General features: G+C 39.7%; 2 protein-coding genes across 4 annotated transcripts in view; one reads left to right on the forward strand and one right to left on the reverse strand.

Annotated features, from left to right (window-relative positions):
- arfgef1 (ADP-ribosylation factor guanine nucleotide-exchange factor 1 (brefeldin A-inhibited)) overlaps window positions 1-8,054 on the forward strand; it is a 61,236-nt gene extending 53,182 nt beyond the window's left edge. Inside the window, exons 31-39 of one of the 2 annotated variants that reach the window (XM_084398263.1) lie at window positions 159-294; window positions 470-608; window positions 1,510-1,579; window positions 1,716-1,836; window positions 2,160-2,299; window positions 3,119-3,287; window positions 3,635-3,773; window positions 5,419-5,536; window positions 6,779-8,054. In XM_084398263.1, the coding sequence (XP_084254389.1) occupies window positions 159-294; window positions 470-608; window positions 1,510-1,579; window positions 1,716-1,836; window positions 2,160-2,299; window positions 3,119-3,287; window positions 3,635-3,773; window positions 5,419-5,536; window positions 6,779-6,943 (1,197 nt within the window). In that variant the 3' untranslated portion in view covers window positions 6,944-8,054. The remainder of the gene's footprint in view (window positions 1-158; window positions 295-469; window positions 609-1,509; window positions 1,580-1,715; window positions 1,837-2,159; window positions 2,300-3,118; window positions 3,288-3,634; window positions 3,774-5,418; window positions 5,537-6,778) is intronic. The other variant, XM_084398262.1, reaches the window with a different exon arrangement.
- Window positions 8,055-9,484: 1,430 nt separating this feature from the next.
- The window catches only part of cspp1a (centrosome and spindle pole associated protein 1a), a 31,217-nt gene continuing 20,055 nt past the window's right edge, over window positions 9,485-20,646 (reverse strand). For both annotated transcript variants that reach the window (XM_084399242.1, XM_084399243.1), the window contains exons 27-29: window positions 12,966-13,048; window positions 12,389-12,551; window positions 9,485-10,168 (exon numbers count right to left, since the gene is read on the reverse strand). In XM_084399242.1, the coding sequence (XP_084255368.1) occupies window positions 9,963-10,168; window positions 12,389-12,551; window positions 12,966-13,048 (452 nt within the window). In that variant the 3' untranslated portion in view covers window positions 9,485-9,962. The remainder of the gene's footprint in view (window positions 10,169-12,388; window positions 12,552-12,965; window positions 13,049-20,646) is intronic.

Here is a 20,646-nt window from a genome sequence, read left to right on the forward strand (position 1 = left end):
AGAATAAAATACGATTTTAGGACGTGTCACCAGCACAGATATTGCTTGGACAGAGACTCTCTCTGGCATTAATATAATAATATGGTAGCACTGCATTATCTTCATATCAGCATGGAAAACCAGCATGGCTAATGTTCTGTTTTGTGTTCTGTTTTTAGAAAGCGGAGTGGATGACCACCACCTGTAATCATGCACTTTATGCTATCTGTGACGTTTTCACACAGTACTTTGAATCTCTGAGTGATGTTCTGTTAGATGATATCCTCTCTCAGCTCTACTGGTGTGTGCAACAAGGTCAGTGTACGGTACCAGCAATAGACGAGATACAATTGCAGTACATTTACAGTGACACTGCTGAGAAAACAACACGCATTGTGCAAAATACTGAAGACTAGGAGATTCATGTGTGGACCGTTCACGTAAATTCTGACTTCAGGTCATGATTTCACTTGCAAATCTCTCCTCACAGATAATGAGCAATTAGCGAGATCAGGCACTAATTGCCTTGAAAACGTGGTCATCCTCAACGGTGAGAAGTTTAACCCTGAGACCTGGGACAAGACATGCAACTGTATGCTAGACATCTTCAAAACCACCATCCCACACATGTGAGTGTTTCAGAAATTCGAATGGGTCATTTTACAAAACAGAGCCATTTATGTCCCTAATATAAATGTGGTGAGACTTTTAACAAGGAATCAATTTTTTCATTCTCCTTAAAAATATGATGGTAACAGGATGTATATTTAAGTAATGAATTTAAGTATCAGTAACAATTAGCTTGAAACATCAACATGATTTTGTACAGTAATCAACTGATTTTTAAATACTCAATATTTGTACAAATATCTACATTAAATTATCTTTATAATAAACATCTTAAAGCTAAATTAATTGTAAAACTTTCAACCCTGTTTGATTTACAACTATGAATTTGGACAGTAAACAACTGATTATTAAACACTTATTAAATTATATTTCTAATTAACATCTTGTAGCTAAAATAACTGTAAAACTGATTATTAAATACTTGATAATTGTAAAAATATCTCCATTAAATTCTCTTTGTAATAAACATATTGTAGCTACATCTACTGTAAAACAGTCAACCCTGTTAGTATGATTTTGAATAGTAAACTACTGATTATTAAATAATTAATATGCTTTAGAAATATCTGCAATAAATTCTAATAAACACATTTTACTACCTTATATACACAGCATTTAATGTCAAATGAAACCGTAAAACTTTCAGCCCTGTTACCATCAAACCCTGTTCCCTTAAGTATATCAAATATATTTTTGAATGTATTTTAGCTTGACATGGCAAACCTAGGCATTATTATATCCTAACATAATTAAAATGTATTCATTTAGCTTGAGATGGCACAGTGCAATTTATTAGCATTTTAAAACACTACATTTGTCTGACAGAATGTTATCAAACAGAAAAACTGATTACCTGCTGTATAGCATGACCCTTTTAACTCATCTGTTTGTTGTTTACAGGCTGTTGACGTGGAGACCGGCTGGTACAGAGGGAGATCACGTGACTCAGCTGGACTCTGATAAACAGCTGGTATGCAAATGGATTTCCAGACTGTGCTAAATGTGGAAGTGTTCAAGGGTCATCACAGCCAGATGCTCTTCTAGCACTGTGCTGTACGAGTTCCTATAATGTTTCATATTAATAAGCACTTATCTGGTGCTTACAGGACTCCATTTCCCAGAAGTCAGTGGATATTCAGACTCGGGCAGATGACCAGCAGTCTGTGAACAGTATGGAGAAGGCTTTGGCTGACAACCGCAGACAGAGTCAGTTCAGTGTTGCTTTAGGCACGTATCATGGTGGCCAACCATATTGATTTATTAAATTTTTTTGCTTCACATTATTTCATAAGTAAAAGATTTGAAACTCAACCATGAAATTGTTGTATATTGATAATTGTAAATTTTAGCACTCATTATACAACAGTAAAGCCACAAATGACCAGTTAGAATCAAGTAATCCAGAGATCATGTAATAATTTTTTCATGAATTGAATTTAATGGTGTTGTTTTTAGTCCTGATTTTAGCCTGATTTCATAATAGACCCAAAACACATTGAAACATATCAGCTGGTCAGCTATTAATTTTGTTCCATATGTGACCTCCCCAGAAGCCCAGGAACAGAGGCTGTTTGCGGCTCTGCTCATAAAGTGTGTGGTCCAGCTGGAGCTCATTCAGACCATAGACAACATTGTGTTCTTTCCTGCAACTAGTAAGAAGGAGGATGCTGAAAACTTGGCAGCAGCACAGGTACTAGCTCAGGATCTTTACAAACTCTTATTATGAACAAATCTGCCTTTATTTATTTATATATATATATATATATATATATATATTATAATAATTATTATTATTTATTTTTTTGCTACTTTTTTGAGAGTTTAGAAAGCAAAATGGGAATGCAATCAAATTGCCAGATTGCGTCACCCACGTCAGTATTATTCCTATAATATTATAGTATTAATTAGTCTAGTATAGTATTTATTCATATTTAGAATTTTTGTTTTAATAATTGTATTTTTTTAAGTTTTATTAATTTATGTGCTTTTTCCTATTTTTTTAAATACCGGTATATATTCTATGCAGCTTTCATTTATATATTTTTAAATTTTTAGTTTGTCATTTTAGTACTTCTACGTATTTCAGTTAGTTGCAAAAACAACATTTCTAATTTTCATTTATAGTGTTTAAGTTTTTAGTCTAATATATATAATATATATAATATATTAGACTAAAAACTTAAACACTATAAATATATTTGTTTATATATATATATATATATATATATATATATATATAAAACAGCTCTATTTTAATGACCAAAAACATTTTTATATATAGTGGAAATGTAAATAATTTTCCAGTTTAATTTGCTATATTAGTAATAATGTTACTTAAAAGTATTATTTTATTAATAATAAAATAATAATTGTTTAAAAACCCCTATGCAAGGCCACAACTGTTCATTGACTTGAACTTGTCTGATTTATGAAGATTTTGTCTTCTGTACATGATGTGTATGAAGTTCTAGTCAGTTCTACAGTCTAAATGAAGCGTGTTTTCCTGCAGAGAGATGCTTTGGATGCCGATGTACATGTAGATACTCAGGACCAGGGAATGTATCGCTACCTGACCTCAGAACAGCTCTTTAAACTGCTCGACTGTCTGCTGGAGTCTCATCGCTTTGCCAAGGCCTTTAACTCCAATAATGAACAGAGAACCGCACTGTGGAAGGCTGGTCAGTACTACTGATTTCTTTGTTGTTAGAATCTTGAGATGCAATAAATATAGCTCTATTTTAATGACCAAAAACATTTTTAATAGTTTTAGTTAACAATACCAACACTGGCCCATGAGCACAGCTAATTAAAAAAAAATGTGTGTGTGTGTGTATGTATGTATGTATGATTTCTCTACATATACAAAAGCCGCCACATCGCTTACAGGCCACGTCGTATCAAGTCCTCCGTTATCAGATAGAGCTACCCGTGTGGCCTAATGGAAAGTCTTTGTCACGTCTGGCTTGATTTCTTCTCCCGTCCCACATTAAAAGAGCTCATTGTGTCTCCGTGTGTGTGTGATCAGGTTTCAAAGGGAAGTCGAAGCCCAATCTGCTGAAACAGGAGACCAGCAGCCTGGCGTGTGGCTTGCGTATCCTCTTCCGCATGTACATGGACGAGAGCAGGCAGGACGCCTGGGAGGAGGTGCAGAGGAGACTGCTCAAGTAAGACATCACTGTCACAATCGTGACTGGAACCACTGTGCTCTCAGGCCCTGTGGCCATGGAAATATTATCTTGCTAATTATATGCTCATAGCTTCAACTGTCTTTTGTACACGGTACAGTTCACATCTTCCCTGTCTCTATTTTAGCTTAGGGACGGCTTTTGATATTTTAATAATAGACTGCCACTATAACAGAGATGTTGAAATGTTTTCAGTGTGCGTATCAGTTCTTTTTGAAAATTTTCATCCCAAAACCGTGATAATATTGATAATCGTACAAATTTTGGTCACTATAATCGTGATATGAAATTGTCATGCCGTTTCATCTCTAATGAAATGCAACCATTATTTACTTCCATTATTCTGAGTGAAACAAGATATTCAAGACTATTCCAATACAAGTAGAATAATATCCAATAGGATCCTACTGGATAAACTGAAAGGCTTGATGATATGATCCAGAGATTGTCCTGCATGAACCCAGCATATATAAGTAATTGATTTCTGAAAAATGCTGTTGTTAGTGGATTGGACCGAGCACCACAACAAACGTGTGGCCAATCAGAAATTTAAAAAAGACTAGAAAGAGAGATGGCTGAGAGACATTACAATCTCACTGGAAAAAGAAGGGTTATGATCTGGCAAGAGCTTTAGGACCTGCGTTAATATTAGAAAAGCTTTCCAGCGCTGGAGAGACCTAAGCGGGAAGGCCTGAAAACAGATGTTGAGATTTAGTTGTTTCTGTTTCACGGTTTTGAGAGTGTGCTGCTGGCGGCTAACAATGAACTCTTGTTATATACACGTGTACTGTATGTTAATTTTTTTGTGCATCCTTGTCATTTGTTTGTCATCATTGCTTTATTTTGGGCGGAGCAATGCAAGGGAGGGGTGTGTTTGTTTGGGTTGATATCCAATATCAACAATCTTCAACAACGATTTTGAGAAATCACTTACTGCACCTTTAATTGTTGAGTCCGCCAATGTTCAATCTAAAAAATCTAAAATGAATCTAAAAACACTTGGAGTTCAGAAGGTCAGTGCATTAAAAGCCATTCTCCGTTCTAATTTGTTCATTTTTATGATGGACAAAGGTCATTCTGCCTTATATTCCCTGAAGTGAGTGTGTGGGATGGCTTCATTGAATTGGTATTGGTTCTCTGGCTTGAATCCAGCAGAGAGAAACCATTTCATGCACCATTAGGGCAGTGTTTTGTTAGATTAGTTGGGTAAGAAACATTAGTGGTAGCAAATTAAGTTTCACTGAGCTTCAATTTGACTCTGAGTCTCAGACCTGTGTCCTTCCATTCAGCATGACTCTTAGACTACACTGCTAATAGGGTTCAGTCATGAGAAAGAGGACAGGTCAGACTCTGACTTCCATGTCTGCAGGAAGACTCTAATCATTTGCGGTGTTCACCGAACCCAGCGGCCCAGTGAGAGAGCGTGAAGACACGCTTAACTAGGCCAAAGGGGATTTAGGTGAGATTAGGTCATGATGACTGAAGGAAGCTGCAGGGCTGATGAGGGGTTATATAAGACAATGAAGAGGAGGAGCCTATCAGAGGTCACCAAGCCTACATTCAAGACGTTTTTGGTTTATGTGGAATATTTCTTTATTTATAAATCTCTCTTTGTGTTTGTCAGCGTGTGCAGTGACGCTGTGGCTTACTTCCTGACGCTGACGTCTGAGAGCCACCGTGAGGCCTGGACTAACCTACTGCTGCTCTTCCTTACCAAAGTGCTCAAGATCAGCGACGACAGGGTGAGTGTCGGATTCACAGAATCCTGCAGTCCAGCTTTTCCCAACTGGGGGTTTACGATCCTCTAGTGGGGCATGATGGAACTGCAGTCCATGATATTTAAAATGATAATGTATCAATTTTTAAAACAAATGCAATATTTAAACTTTCATATTTTAACATGAATAATTCTGGTCCTAGTTTCTGGTCAATTGAGCATTCAAGTATACTTAATAGCATTAAATAGAAAGTTTTGGTTACAGTTTTAAATATTAGTGATGTTGTTACAGTGTAATTACACAAATAAGTAGTGAGTGATATTAATCAACTACATGTATTTACTATAGGGTTAGGATTTGGTTTAGAGTTAGCTTTTTGTAATAATGCATAATTGACTATAAATCACTATAGCAAAGTACGTGTTGTGTAACTGTCTCCTTAAAATAGTGTTACCAAAGTTTTTAATATTGTGATTATTTTTATATATATATATATATATATAAGCTATATCAAATATTTAAATGTTTTTATATTATATATACTAGCGTTCAAAGATTTGTAATATTCAGTAAAAAAATTTTTTAATAAATTAATACTTTTATTCAGCAAGGGGCTCATTAAATTGATCAAACATGACAGTTAAGACTTTTAGAATGTTACAAAAAAATATATAAAAAAAAAAAAAAAAAACGCTGTTCTTTCTGTTCAATTTAGCATTCTGAAAAAAGTATTAATGTTTCCACAAAAATTAAGCAGCAATGTTGTTTGCGTTGATAAGCAATATTTTTTTTGAGCCTCAAATCAGCATATTAGAATGATTTCTGAAGGATCATGTGACACTGAAGACTGGAGTAATGATGCTGAAAATTCAGCTTTGACATCACAGGAATAAATTACATTTTAAAATATATGATTAAAATACAAAACAGTTATTTTAAATAATTGTAATATTATTTCACAATATTGCTGTTTTTTACTGTATTTTTGATTAAATAAATGAGCATAAGAAAGTTCTTACAAAAACTTACAAACTTAATTCAATTATTTAGTGAATATAAAATGGTAGTCCATATAGCAGGAGCTGGATCTGGTTTAAATCCTAAAGCAAACTAATTCATATCATTCACATCATTAATGCTCAGTCATTTTTAATCTCGCTCAGAGTACTAATGTCAATACCGCAGGTTTATAAGAGAACACCTGGCGCTAATCATCAACGATTAAGAAAAAGTAATGTAATTAAAGTATTCTTGTTCTCTTTTCAGTTCAAGGCCCACGTGTCCCGATACTACCCTCTGCTTTGTGAGATCATGCAGTTTGACCTGATCCCGGAGCTGAGGGCCGTCCTGCGCAAGTTCTTCCTGCGCATCGGATTGGTGTTCCAGATCACCCAGAGTTTGGAAACAGATCAGCCTCCCAACGACGCCTAGAAGCAGCAGCAGCAGCAGCAGCAGTGCCTGTCCCTGAACGCCACAGACGTCTGAAACACTGCAGGACACGATCATCTGATCTCCTCTAACCAATGAAAAGATGGACTATGTCAGATACGATGGTACTAAAATCAACCCCCCGCCTACCCTTTCAGGATCTGCTCTGGACAAACAGCCAATAGCAGAACAGGAACAGTCTCCCACCCACCGGACAAATGACCAGGCCTTGTACAATAGGATCAAATTATGTAGAACATCATGAAGATGCTGAATATCACTACTACTATATAAATTGCTTGACCTTTGAGATCCTCAGAAGGTCCAGATATATTTCAAAACAGTGTCTTGGCATTATATTAAAAGCTGTTCGAAGAATGACGGAAGGGTTGCATATCAAGCAATGTGATGTGATGTTTCTCAAGTAATTCAGATTTTTTTTTCCCTTTTGTTTTGTTGCATTTGCACCGCTAATGGCTAACATTAGCATAAATAACTCCGAAGAAACTAGTTGTACAGAATTCCAGCTTTGTAATATAATCTCACAACACTAGATTTTGTTTTCTGTACCTTTTGTTTGTTCGTTGGTTTGTTTCTCGGAAATTTTGCTGCACTTGTTTTCTTGATCAAAATGCACTGGAGATTTTTACTTTTGTGATAAATTATTGAACTATGCCATCTTTCCCTCCATAACTGTCCAGCTAGAGATTTCTAATACGATACAAAATGATTAGTTCGATTTACTCCATTTTATATACGCTGACACTTTTTTAATTAAACACAGAGGGCAACTGAGATCCTTTAAAAGGAAAAAAACTGGAACTTGAAAATTGAGGGTGACTTACGTGTGAGCTGCATCTGAATCACTGGTTTGTATCCCTATTTGAAGTTTGGCTTCACTCTACGTGTACAAATTTTTAAAAAAAGTTAATATATTTAAAATCTTCTCTTCGGTTTTGGGGGTGGGATGTATTGTATAGAAATTAATGATAGCTGCGCTTTAAACCTGTTGATGGAATAAGGATCTGAAGCATTCCTGACTAGTGGGGGTAAACTGTAATGGTACAGCCCTGTAAAGTTTTCTATATGGAATAAAATGATCTGTACAACTCTATACGACACTGGTCTTCATCACGCATTCTAATCAGGTCATAGGTCAAGAAAGAGTTGGAACTTTGTGCATTTGCCTTGATGAATTTGGGATAATTTTAGGGCAGGTTTTTATTTTTTTACAACCTTTACAGGCCCACAAGGAACTACCAATATAAAAACCCAGAGCTTTTCATACAATTTAAATTGAGTTCTATGCACTGATTGAAATCTCCGTAAAAAAAAAAAAAAAAAAGAAAAAAAAAAAAGTAAACATATACACTATCATTCAAAATATGGTCACAGTAAGATTAAAAAAAATTGCTACTTCTATTCAGGATCAAAACGCATTGTTGAAAACAATCTTTTTCTACATTGATGATTTTTCTTGAGTAATGATGCTGAAAATGTTTTACCATCACCGTTGTAAATTACATTTTAAAATATATTAAAATAGAAAATAGTTGTGTAATAGAATATTGATCGAATAAATGCAGCATTGGTGAGAATAAGACTTAAAAAAAAAAATCGTACAACTTTTTAACGGTATTGTGTTAAAGTAAATATTTAAACGATTTAACGATGTGCTGTCCTAGAGAAATCCACGGACATTGAATGACTTTCCTAAAGTAACGTCAGGGCAAGTGTTGTTCACTAACTCTTATTGACGTCTTTCTGCGGTTGAAACGCTTAACTGAGCGAATATAAGAGATATATTTAATGTTGGCAAGTTGTACAGTTTCTCTCACCATTCCATTTCGAGCTAAAATTAGTGATGAAAAGAAAGACGATCGGTTCGCGCTCGCTTTACTTGCAGTTTGAACTAAAGCGGTTAGAGATGTCACATTAAAGAGCGATACGTTTACATTTGCCATTTTGAAAGCGAGGTGTACTATCACAAATAACAAATTAAATTGTGACCTTTTTTTGCTATAGTCTAATTTCTCCACAAACGACGCATTTTGAGCCGTTTGAAAATGACGGAATGATTCCAGCATGTATTTCACAATAGTCAAGAAATACAGGCTGGAAAACGCTACACTATTTTTAAAGTCACCATGAAATCAAAATAGACAGTTCCTTTTTGTAATGGAATATTCCAGCATTTGTGCTTTTTGTAATCAAAATAATTTCCACTCCCTCTTGCAGTCTACAGACATCTCTTCTCTGATGACGTGTTTACTGGTATGAGGGCGGGGCAACCTGTCACTCACATGATGTCATAGCAATAGCAAACCACAACCATCCAATGAAATAACAGAAAAAATCAAATCTCAGCCTACATTTTTTCTTGTTCAGAAGCCATTTCACGTGTCATGTGTCATGAGAAAAGAAAAGACAATCGCAACATCCGTTTCATGACGACTAAGACAATTTTGTTTGCGGACATCTGATTGAAAACCCTAGTTTAACCCTAGCCACAGATGTCACTTGAAATAATTACATTACAGAACGAAGGGTTTAAAAATTCTTAAAATATTTTATTTATTAATAGTCAATAGACTCAATTACATTACCTTCAGTTTTCAGGTATACTGTTTGCATATGCTTGCATAACCTCATATCATTAAAAATGAAAAACAAATCACAAATTGCAACATTGGAAGAACAGATCTCTTACCTGACAAACAAACAGAATTCATGCCGTTTACATTCATACACTGTCACAGTTAAAGTTAATTTCTCCCAGACTGCACTCTCTGGCTGGAGGGAACAGACTTGAATAATGCTCCAAAAACAGACTCTTAATGCTACAGGAAGTGTTCCAAAACTTCCTAAGTGTAATATTTCATTTCACAACAATTAACAATCTTAAAGAAACTTGACTGATAAATTGTAAACATTCATCTTTAGCATCATGTGCACACGTTTGAATAAACATATAAAATAGCTATACAAAGTTACAAAACTGGTTAAGAATTCAGAATGAGATTTAACCATGATAAGTGGACGGCCCTTCCCAATCCTGGCCAGCGTGGTTTCGGCTGGATGGCCTGCGACCGCCCGTGAATCTCTTCAGCGTATCTGAGGAACTAGGACGTAACCAGGGCTCTGTGGCAATGGTGTCAATGGAAACAGGCCGATTGGTTGAAGGAGTCTGTGGCCATAGCTCCTCCCCTTCCTCAGCTGACACTTCCCCTAGACAGCACAAAAGATACACATCTCAGTGCTTCTGACGTACTAGTTTGTGTTTAGCAAGCTAACGGTTTAGCATTTTTTTTATCATATTCACTGAAACCGACATTATGCTCCGACAGAACAACATAAATCAGCCGGTTTTAGAAAAAAACCCGCACTTCTATCTCTACCTAGAGCAGGGATGGGCAACTTCGGTCCTGGAGGGCCACTGTCCTACAGAGTTTAGCTTCAACCCTAATCAAACACACCTGAACAAGCTAATCAAGGTCCTCAGGATTACTAGAAAATTACAGGCAGGTGATTTTTACAGGGTTGGAGCTAAACTCTGTAGGACAGTGGCCCTCCAGGACCAAAGTTGCCCATCCCTGACCTAGAGCGTGTTATTTGTTTAGCAAAAATCCACCGCTCCCGGTTCTTCTGGTCCAATCAGCGCAGGGCTGTGTGAGATCTGACTGTCAATCACAGTTCGTGCACACGCCACAGATCCCCCCCCTCCCCTCTCGCACACTTTACAATATCACATGCACACGCCTGAAGTTCGCAGGTGTGTTGGATTGTACGAAGCGTGATGGCGGAGAGAAAATCTACTAACAAGCTTCCAATTCCTCTGTTAACAACCAGAGCTAGGAGGTCCAAAACAACCAAGGAAAAGAAAATGATGCTTCGATGCTGAAGAGACAGGTGCGTTCACAGAAAATCTGGTGCACACACACTGACGAGCACAAACTCGATGGGAGGGTGCTCGGTGGTAGTGGGGGAGGGGCATGAGAGTTGTAAACATTAAAACATTTGGCTAAGTCCCCTCAATCTGCCAGACTTGCCGACTGCAGCTTTAACACTTAAAAAAAAAAAAGCAACATTTCTAACAGAAAGCTGAGAAAATCATGTCCTCCCCCCTCCCCAGACTACAATGTGCACAGAGCCCGTCTACGGAGAGCCTGCCCACTCCCTATTAAGTCCTATTGTACCGAATTTTGGTTGTAGTTCCACCAGAGTTCCACTGGGGGCGATCGCCCATGAGTGCAGAATGAATGGGGGTCTATGGGGCTAGACGGCTAAATTTGTCTCGTTCACCCTATTGCCGTTGAGAAATCTCAGATTCGATAGTAGGTTTTGCAAGTTCAACATGAGTTATAGGTCGAAAGTTGAATGAACGAGTACTTATGTCCTTTCGATTTCTTACAGGTTGAGTTGTTGTTGTCCATAACACGCTAGCATTCTGCTAATGAACGCTCATTGGTCAGTGAAGGACTGATTACGACCAGAGATACCGCTTGATGGCATCGTGGCATCTGAAGCGGGACCAGAAACAAACAAAACAAAAACTCTTCTAGCACGTGTGTTTACCTGTGTTAGCTGTGTTGTCGATGCCTCGAGAGAAAAGAAAGTGCAGAGCGCGAAAGCACCAGAGTGACTGAAGGATTGCCGTAAAGCAGTATCTCTGGTCGTACGATGTGTATGACGTCATTGACACTTTAAAAGACTTTTTAAAGCAAATAAGTGACTCTAAAAAATCTAACACCCAGCAATGTGTAATTTCTTTGCATCTCCTTTCGAATACAATATTCAAATTACTAGACAAAAAATTATATCCTGAGAAAAGTGGATTTTGAGGGGTATACTGCCATAGACCTCCATTCATTCTGCACTCGTCCTGTGAGTGCCCTCATATGGAATCAAAGTGGAACTGCAACCATTTCAGAAGCCGGAAGTGTACTGAGAGTGAAACTTCTCGCCTTATTAGACATTCTCTGATATGCATACGCAATGCTTTTATCGCTGCACCGTTTTGGCTTGAAATTCAGTACTCTTTCAGAAGATGCGTAATAGCGCCACCTATTGTATAACAGTGAAAACATGGAAAGCTGGAAAATTCAGTCAATGGCAGGGAAGCGTTGTCTCATAAATGATGGAATATTCAGTCAATGTCATGGAAAGAGTTACGAAAAGAGTAGCTAGATCAAGATATCACGATAACATGCTACGTTTTTGATGTTTGTTTAGTTAGGATATCTAGATTACCCACCCTTAAATGTCAGGTAAAACAGCAAACTTGGTCGCATTAAGCCCAAAATACCACTGCTCAGGTTTTTTTTATCTTTTTTTTTAACCCAATCAAAGAATGGAAAAGAACTTTGTCTTGAGCGCCAGATTATGCGACAAAGTTGACCAGACTTCATGCTAGTAGTCAAAAGTAGTCTGGCTGGGCGAGTTCCTGACCTGATCTCCAGTCGTGTTCTCTCATGTTGTTCAGCGATGTCATCTTGTTCTTTGTGCGCTCCCTCAGCCGTTCTATTTCTGCGCTGGTTAGCGAGTGCAGGGACTGGCTGTCGGGACCGCTGTCAGGACCACTGTCAGGTCGAGTGTACCTGTTTCCCACATCCTATCGACAAAACGAGTACAGTAATTCAGCGCAGAGTCTTTGTGGATGCATTCAATAAAAAAATACTAGCTCCGTTCCAAAACCTGATGGAAGGCTTCTAAAGAGTAGGCAGGCTTCAAAGATACCTTGTTTTAACCAAATTCTAAGGCAGACTGCACATTTTCTTTAGCAGAGAAGACAATCGCTAGTAGTAGAGATTAACAAACAAAAAAACTAGCTTGTGTAAACCGTATTTAAACAAATTAATATTAAATTATTAAAGTATCAATATACTATTTTACACAATATTTGTGTGCCATGTTTTTTTATTTTTTATTAGAGGATTACTCCAATGGAATCAACGTTTTGGAACAACGCTAATGACTTTGCCTCGGTCAAGTGAGGATGTAGTTGTGCACAACAAGGGTCTCTTACACCAGACACGTCCGCCTTCCTAACTGCCGGTCTCGCTCTCTGGTCACGCCTGGATTGGAGATGGAATGAATCGCCACTGGGGTCTGTGTACAAACAACTGATTGGTTATTTACAGCCGACAAACGTTCGGCAACAGCAGGCTCTGCAGTCCTTCCTCTCTCTCGAGATTCTCTCTAGCTCAAACATGCACGATTCAAGCAATCAAAGCTTGGTAATTGAAACCGAGCAAATGAAAAGGCATTTAATGAATGAGACCGAGACTGTTTTGGGAACTCATTTACAAGGTGTTACGGTCTTGGACCTGTTAGCTCCTCCTCCTCTGCGGTTTGCCTGTTCGTTATGTCTCCCCTAATAGGTGAGCAGAGCACAGGTGTGGCGTGTTGCGGGTGATTGTTCCAGGACCGCGTGTGCTTGTTTCCAGTATCCTGGGTGTTAAAAGCTCTCCAGACCGGGTTGAAAGGGGCCGCCGCTTCTCCTTCTCTCCTGCACCGTTTTGTTGATTTTGTTTCCTTTTGCATGACACTTCACATACCCTGATGGCATACGTTTTCGTTTCTTAAGTTTAACAATTACACTGACTTTATTTATTTTACGTTGCTCATTCTTTATCTTTAATAAATATATTTTTGAAATCAAATAATCCGCGTGGTCTCCCCTCTCTGTTGCATAGCCCGGTAGGCTGTATGTAACAGATTGGTGGCTCGTCAAGGGATTTGAACGTTCGGGATCTGAAACGATAAACAGACTGAGGGGGTTCGTCAAAATAAGGATTTGGAATAACATCGGTAAATATATATTTGTTGATGCTTATAACTAGGTTTTGAATAGCCTAGTCGTTAGAGGTTTAATATATTTTAGGACCGTTTTCATTCGTTTGATTTGGAAAGCGCTTTTTGTTAGTTCATTGAGTTGAACGTTTTTGTTTTGAATCATTGGGAAGACGCATGTGGATTAGTTTGAAAATTAATTGCGTATTAAGTTATTTAATTATTTTTCGTTATTGGTGCGGAGAGGAGGAGAATATTTTGTTAAATTTGTGCCTGAGCTGTTTCAAAGTGGCGTATGTAAGCCAGGTTGAAGAATTTGCGGTGAGCTATTGTTTGGTAAGTGTGGGTCTGCACTGCGCGTTCAATATTGAGTCTATTGATAAAGTATTCGATAAAATTATCGGAGTGTTGCGAGTGCCCGTCAAGTTTTTTTTATTTTTGTTTGTTATTTTAGTTTGTTATTTTTGTGCTATCCTGGGCAGAGGGCACCGTCGTGGATGCCTGCTTTAACGACAATTTGTCGGGGGAGTTAAGGCACCGCTGATATTGTGTATTAAAGATCTCTGTCCTTGGGAGATGCATGAAGAGGATCGCTGGTTTTTTTTCCTTTCTTCCTTTTTATAGGGCAGCTCCGTTTTGTCTCGTCTTGATGCGCAGTGTTGTGGCCACGCTTACATTTGAAAAGGTGAGCTTGTTTTTCTTTAGAATCTGTAAGAATTGTATGCTGTAGGATTAGTTAAATTTTTATGGCTAGTTTGGAGGATTTTTTTTTAGCTCCATCTGTGGAGGTTCTGAATAATTTGACAAAGGATCAGTTGCGTCAAGTTTGTGAACATTATAACTTTGACCTGGGTTTACCCAGAACAGCGAAATTAACTCAGATCAGAGTGTCAGTTCAGGCGGAATTGGTCGTTAGGAATATTCTTTCGTCACCTGCATCTCTAATTATGGAGGAGTTAGAGTTCGGAGAAGCAACGTCGACACCTCTTTCGACAGAGTTTTCTAAAATGTCACTTACGTTTGAGCAACAAAAGGCGTTGATAGAAATGCAACAGAGAGAAAGAGAAGCTCAACGTGAGGCAGAGCAGAAAGAAAGAGAAGCTCAACGTGAGGCAGAGCAGAAAGAGAGAGAGGCAGAACGTCAAGAGAGAGCAGCTCAACGTGAGGCAGAGCGTCAATTAGAGATGGAAAGAATAAAAAGTGAACGTGAGGTGGCTTTAGAACGGCTGAGACTGAGCGCTGAAGGTAGGCTTCCAGTTGATGGGGATGAGGGTACTTCTCCTAGGGGGTCTGTGCGGTCCCCTGATATATCTAACATGGTTAGGTTGCTGCCGAAATTCAATAAAAGAGATCCAGATATATTCTTTTCTTTATTTGAGAGTGTGGCTGATGACCGTGGCTGGTCTGACTCGGAAAGAACGTTGTTACTCCAAAGTGTTCTTGTAGGTAGAGCACAAGAAGCGTTTATTGCGTTGCCTGTGCCAGATAGAAAAAAATATGTCAAAGTAAAAGAGGCAGTGCTTAAAATTTATGAATTAGTTCCTGAAGCTTATCGTTTGCGGTTTCGCAGCTGGAGAAAGGGAGATAAACAGACGTATACAGAGGTAGCGAGGGAATTGTACAGCCACTTTAATCGTTGGTGCTCTGCGGTGGGAGTCACTACTTTTGAAGATTTGTCTAATCTGATTGTTTTAGAACAGTTCAGAAATATTCTTCCTGAGCGTGTTGCTACCTATGTATTTGAGCATAAGATGAAAACCGCCGCAGAAGCCGCAGTCATGGCTGATGATTTTGCTTTGACACATAAGTATAGTTTTAAAGAAAACAATACAGGTAAGGGTTATCAGGAACAACGTTTTGGACGTTTCAATAGAGTTTTGGGGTCTTCGTTGGGTTCATTTGAGTCACCTACTCAGAGTAGAATAGATTCACACTCTAGTCAGTCACACAGAGGTGCTGTGAGTTTTCGCAGAGATTCTAGGTTTTCTGCGTTTACACCTGCTAGTCAGGCTAAGAATGATGCTGATGTGTGTCGATACTGCTTGGAAAAGGGGCATTGGAAGAAAGACTGTCCTGTTTTAAAGGGGAAAAGTCAGAGAAGGGGTACTGAGGTTGTTAGGGGGGTCACACTTGCTGTATCTGAGTCAATACCTGCTAAAGTTTTGGTGGGTGAGACTGAGGTTAAAACTGAAGGCGTTGTGATTTCACCTCAGCCATTGGGCCTGAGTTCTGTTGAAGTTAGTGAGAGAAATGGTAGGGCTGATTCAGTTATAGCGGGTGGAAGTGGTTACTTTCCTTTCGTTACTGATGGTCTTGTTTCACTGGTGGGTAGTTCCATCCAGGTGCCAGTTAAAATACTTAGGGATACAGGGGCATCGGAATCTTTTATCCTGGAGTCTGTTTTGCCTTTTTCTGCTGACTCGAGTACTGGGAACAATGTTTTAGTCCGGGGGATTGGGTTGCAGGTTGTTTCTGTTCCTTTGCACAGAGTTAATCTGCGGTCTGATTTAGTACAGGGGGAAGTAAAGATAGCAGTCCGCCCTTCCTTACCAATAGAGGGCGTCCATCTTCTTTTGGGTAACAATCTGGCTGGAGAGCGTGTCTGGCGTGATATACCGCCCCCTGTAATTGTTAAGAATGTTCCCTCTATTGCAGATGACAGTGACGTTCGTGGTCAGAATTTGTCTGTCTTTACAGCTTGTGCTGTGACACGGGCTATGAGCCGTGCCTCTAATGAAGATGTTTCTCAGACTAGAGAGTTTAAGTCTGTTATTGTGCCTAATTTACCTTCTTCTCTCTCTCATAGTGATTTTGTTGCAGCTCAAAAGGAGGATGTGACATTAAAAGATCTGTTCGTTGGGGTGTTACCACCTGAGGAGTTGCGCAATGCAGTGAGGGGATATTTTGTTCAGGATGGGTTGTTGATTCGGAAGTGGTCTTCTCACACTGACGAAGGGGTTGAGGATCCAGTGTTTCAGGTGATAGTACCAGTTAAGTTTAGAGATTTGGTTCTACAGACAGCTCATGGGGAGGTAGCTGGGCACTTGGGGGTAAGAAAAACCTATGACCGTCTTATGCAGTACTTCTATTGGCCTCGCCTAAAGAAGGATGTGGCATCCTTCATTAAGACGTGTCATGTATGCCAGTTAACAGGGAAGCCTAATCAGGTGTTAAAGCCAGCTCCACTCTACCCTATTCCAGCTGTAGGAAAACCATTTGAACATCTGTTAATTGATTGTGTGGGACCATTGCCTCCATCTAAGTCAGGGTGTGTTTACCTGCTGACGGTGATGTGTCAGTCTACCCGATATCCTGCTGCCTATGCTTTGCGTACAATAACAACTAGATCTGTGGTGAAAGCCCTTTCACAGTTTATCTCTATTTTCGGTATCCCTCATATTATACAGAGTGACAGAGGCTCTAACTTTACGTCACGCATGTTCAAAGAAGTGCTCGAGCAGTTGCGGGTGAAACATCAACGTAGTAGTGCTTATCACGCCCAGAGCCAAGGGGTTCTGGAGCGTTTTCATCAGACACTGAAATCACTTCTCAGAGGTTATTGTGTTGAGCTTAACAGAGACTGGGAAGAAGGGCTCCCATGGTTAATGTTGGCAGCACGAGAGGTTACCCAGGAGAGTACGGGTTTCTCGCCTAATGATTTGGTATTTGGCCATAGAGTTCGTGGGCCTTTAGCAGTCTTACAGGGGGAGCTGAAGAGTCTTGAGTCTCCTGTCAATTTGTTGGACTACGTAAATGGTTTTCGGCGTAGGCTGCTTTTAGCCTGTGAGATGGCGACGGACAACCTGACTAAAGCCCAACAGAGAATGAAGAGTTGGTATGACCGTCGAGCTGAGCCAAGGGTCTTCAGTCCTGGTGATCAGGTTTTGGCCTTGTTGCCAATAGCAAACTCTCCTTTCCTTGCAAAATATACAGGTCCTTATAGGGTTGTTCGACAGGTGTCAGACTTGAATTATTTACTCTCCACACCAAATCGTAGGCGTTCCACTCAGCTCTGTCACATAAATCTGTTGAAGTCCTATTATAGCAGGTCTTCGGTCTCTGGGACAGCAGAGTCTAGTGACCTGGTTATGCCCGTTTCTTTAGCCGCAGCGGTTGAGGCTAATAGGGCCTTTGAGACTCCCTACATGGTGGCAGCACGTAGTGGTGAGGATATGGTAGGTCCTGATGATGGTGTGTTGAAACCTCGTCTGAGGAATTCTGAAAAATTGGCGGAGTTGAATACACTTTTTGGACATTTGCCAGAGGAACGTGCATCAGAACTGTCATCTTTGTTGTCTGATTTTCCTTCTTTATTTTCAGATACACCGTCATGTACTCATTTAATTGAGCATGATATTGATGTTGGTGACGCAGAACCAATAAGACAGCGGTTCTATCGGGTGTCACAAGACAAACAGCGACATCTAGAGGCAGAGGTGAAGTACCTGTTGGATAATGGGTTGGCAAAGCCTTCCTATTCGAGTTGGGCTTCACCCTGTATATTGGTTAGTAAACCTGATGGTACACATAGATTCTGTACCGACTATCGTAAATTGAATAACATCACGAAATCGGATTCTTTTCCACTTCCAAGAGTTGAAGATTGTGTTGATCGTGTAGGATCCGCAAGGTTTGTGAGTAAGTTTGATTTGCTGAAAGGTTATTACCAAGTCCCTTTGTCATCTCGAGCTCAGGAAGTTTCAGCTTTTATAACACCATCTGGACTATATTCTTACTCTGTTATGAGTTTCGGTTTACGAAATGCTCCAGCCACATTTCAACGACTTATGAACCGTGTCGTTTCTGGTTTGCACGGATGTGCTGTGTACCTTGATGATGTGGTTGTGTATAGTGAGGAGTGGTCTGAACATCTGGACCGTATTCGGGCTCTCTTTACTAGGCTTGTTGACGCTCGTCTCACTGTAAATTTGGCCAAGTGCGAGTTTGCCCAGGCTACAGTTGCATATTTGGGGAAGATCGTAGGGCAGGGGCAAGTGAAGCCGGTCCATGCTAAAGTGGTGGCTATTGATAAGTTTCCTGTTCCTACCACCAAAACCGAGTTGCGGCGCTTTTTGGGGATGGTAGGGTATTACCGTAGTTTTTGTTCCAACTTTTCTACGGTGGTAGCCCCTTTGACTAACCTGTTAAAAGCTAAAGTGAAATTCGAATGGACGGTGACCTCTCAGACTGCTTTTGATAATGTCAAGTTGTTGTTGACTTCGGCTCCAGTTTTGATGGCACCCCGTTTAGATCAGCCTTTCCAGATGCAGGTTGATGCAAGCCATGTGGGGGCTGGTGCGGTGCTCCTGCAGAGTGATGAGCAGGGGGTGGACAGGCCAACATGTTACTTCTCAAGAAAGTTTAATTGTCATCAGTTGAATTATTCAACTATTGAGAAGGAAACATTGGCGTTAGTTTGGGGTCTACAGCAGTTTGATGTATATTTAGCTGGGGGTGCTGTTCCTATCACTGTTTACTCAGATCATAATCCATTGACATTTCTCCACTCTTTAAAGAGTCCTAGTCAGCGCCTTATGCGCTGGGCTTTATTTTTACAGCCATACAATTTAGAGATACGGCACATTCGGGGCGTGGACAATGTTATGGCTGACGCTTTGTCCCGTGCTCCGGGTGGGCTGGAGTGAATGTTTTGTCTTGTCCCATCTTTCTCTCTCTTCCTGTTTCTGCACTCTCTTCTTTTGCCTAGTCTCCTTAAATGTAGCTTTCCAGGTACCGGGATTTGCTGGAGTTCTGGTAATGGGGAGGGGCGATTGGAGCTGGTGGAGGGGTTGGGGGGGGGCCTGTGGACCAAAGAGTTTTTCTGTCCAGTCCATGTATGCAGTTTATCTACATCTCGGAATCAAAGTTAAGTGCTCACTTTTAGATATAGAAATGATTTTTAAAATTAAAAATTGTTTATTTTGCTGTGTGGGGGTTTTTGCAGAGGCCTTTTTAGGGGCCTCTGTCTTAAGGGAGGGGGTGTTACGGTCTTGGACCTGTTAGCTCCTCCTCCTCTGCGGTTTGCCTGTTCGTTATGTCTCCCCTAATAGGTGAGCAGAGCACAGGTGTGGCGTGTTGCGGGTGATTGTTCCAGGACCGCGTGTGCTTGTTTCCAGTATCCTGGGTGTTAAAAGCTCTCCAGACCGGGTTGAAAGGGGCCGCCGCTTCTCCTTCTCTCCTGCACCGTTTTGTTGATTTTGTTTCCTTTTGCATGACACTTCACATACCCTGATGGCATACGTTTTCGTTTCTTAAGTTTAACAATTACACTGACTTTATTTATTTTACGTTGCTCATTCTTTATCTTTAATAAATATATTTTTGAAATCAAATAATCCGCGTGGTCTCCCCTCTCTGTTGCATAGCCCGGTAGGCTGTATGTAACAAAGGTGACTGCTGATCTCTCTGGGGCGCTGCTGTGAAGACAGGCATTAGTCAGTCTCTCTTCTGTCTGGTGTTCATAGCTGTCACACTAGCTGTCATCCGTCTCTGGTGGCAGTGACAGCAGCTGCTCATACTGACACACACACACACACCCCTATACTTCCCACAGACGCCTATTGTTTCTAAATTATGTTAATCGATACGCCTCAACTCTAATGTACCCCTTAAGTGTTTTTTAAATTACATATCACATTATATTACTACAGCTAAATGGTCAAATTAAAAATGATCTAAAGAACTAAATATCACAATAATGTGATTTTTGACAGGCATTGAGGTAGGATACAATTTGCATGGGGAATAGGATCTTGCATATCATTGAGACTGTGTTGCAGACAACCAATGTAACTCAACTTATGTGTTGAAGCCCTGGCGAGATTTCATATCAGTTTCTGAAGACCTTTTTGGAAGTATGGGCTTTACAAATATATCAAAATAATTAATGGCAGAATGTTAGTATACTTATGTAT

The sequence above is a fragment of the Rutilus rutilus genome (genome assembly GCF_951802725.1).
Source record: "Rutilus rutilus genome assembly, chromosome: 24".
Lineage (NCBI taxonomy): Eukaryota > Metazoa > Chordata > Actinopteri > Cypriniformes > Leuciscidae > Rutilus > Rutilus rutilus.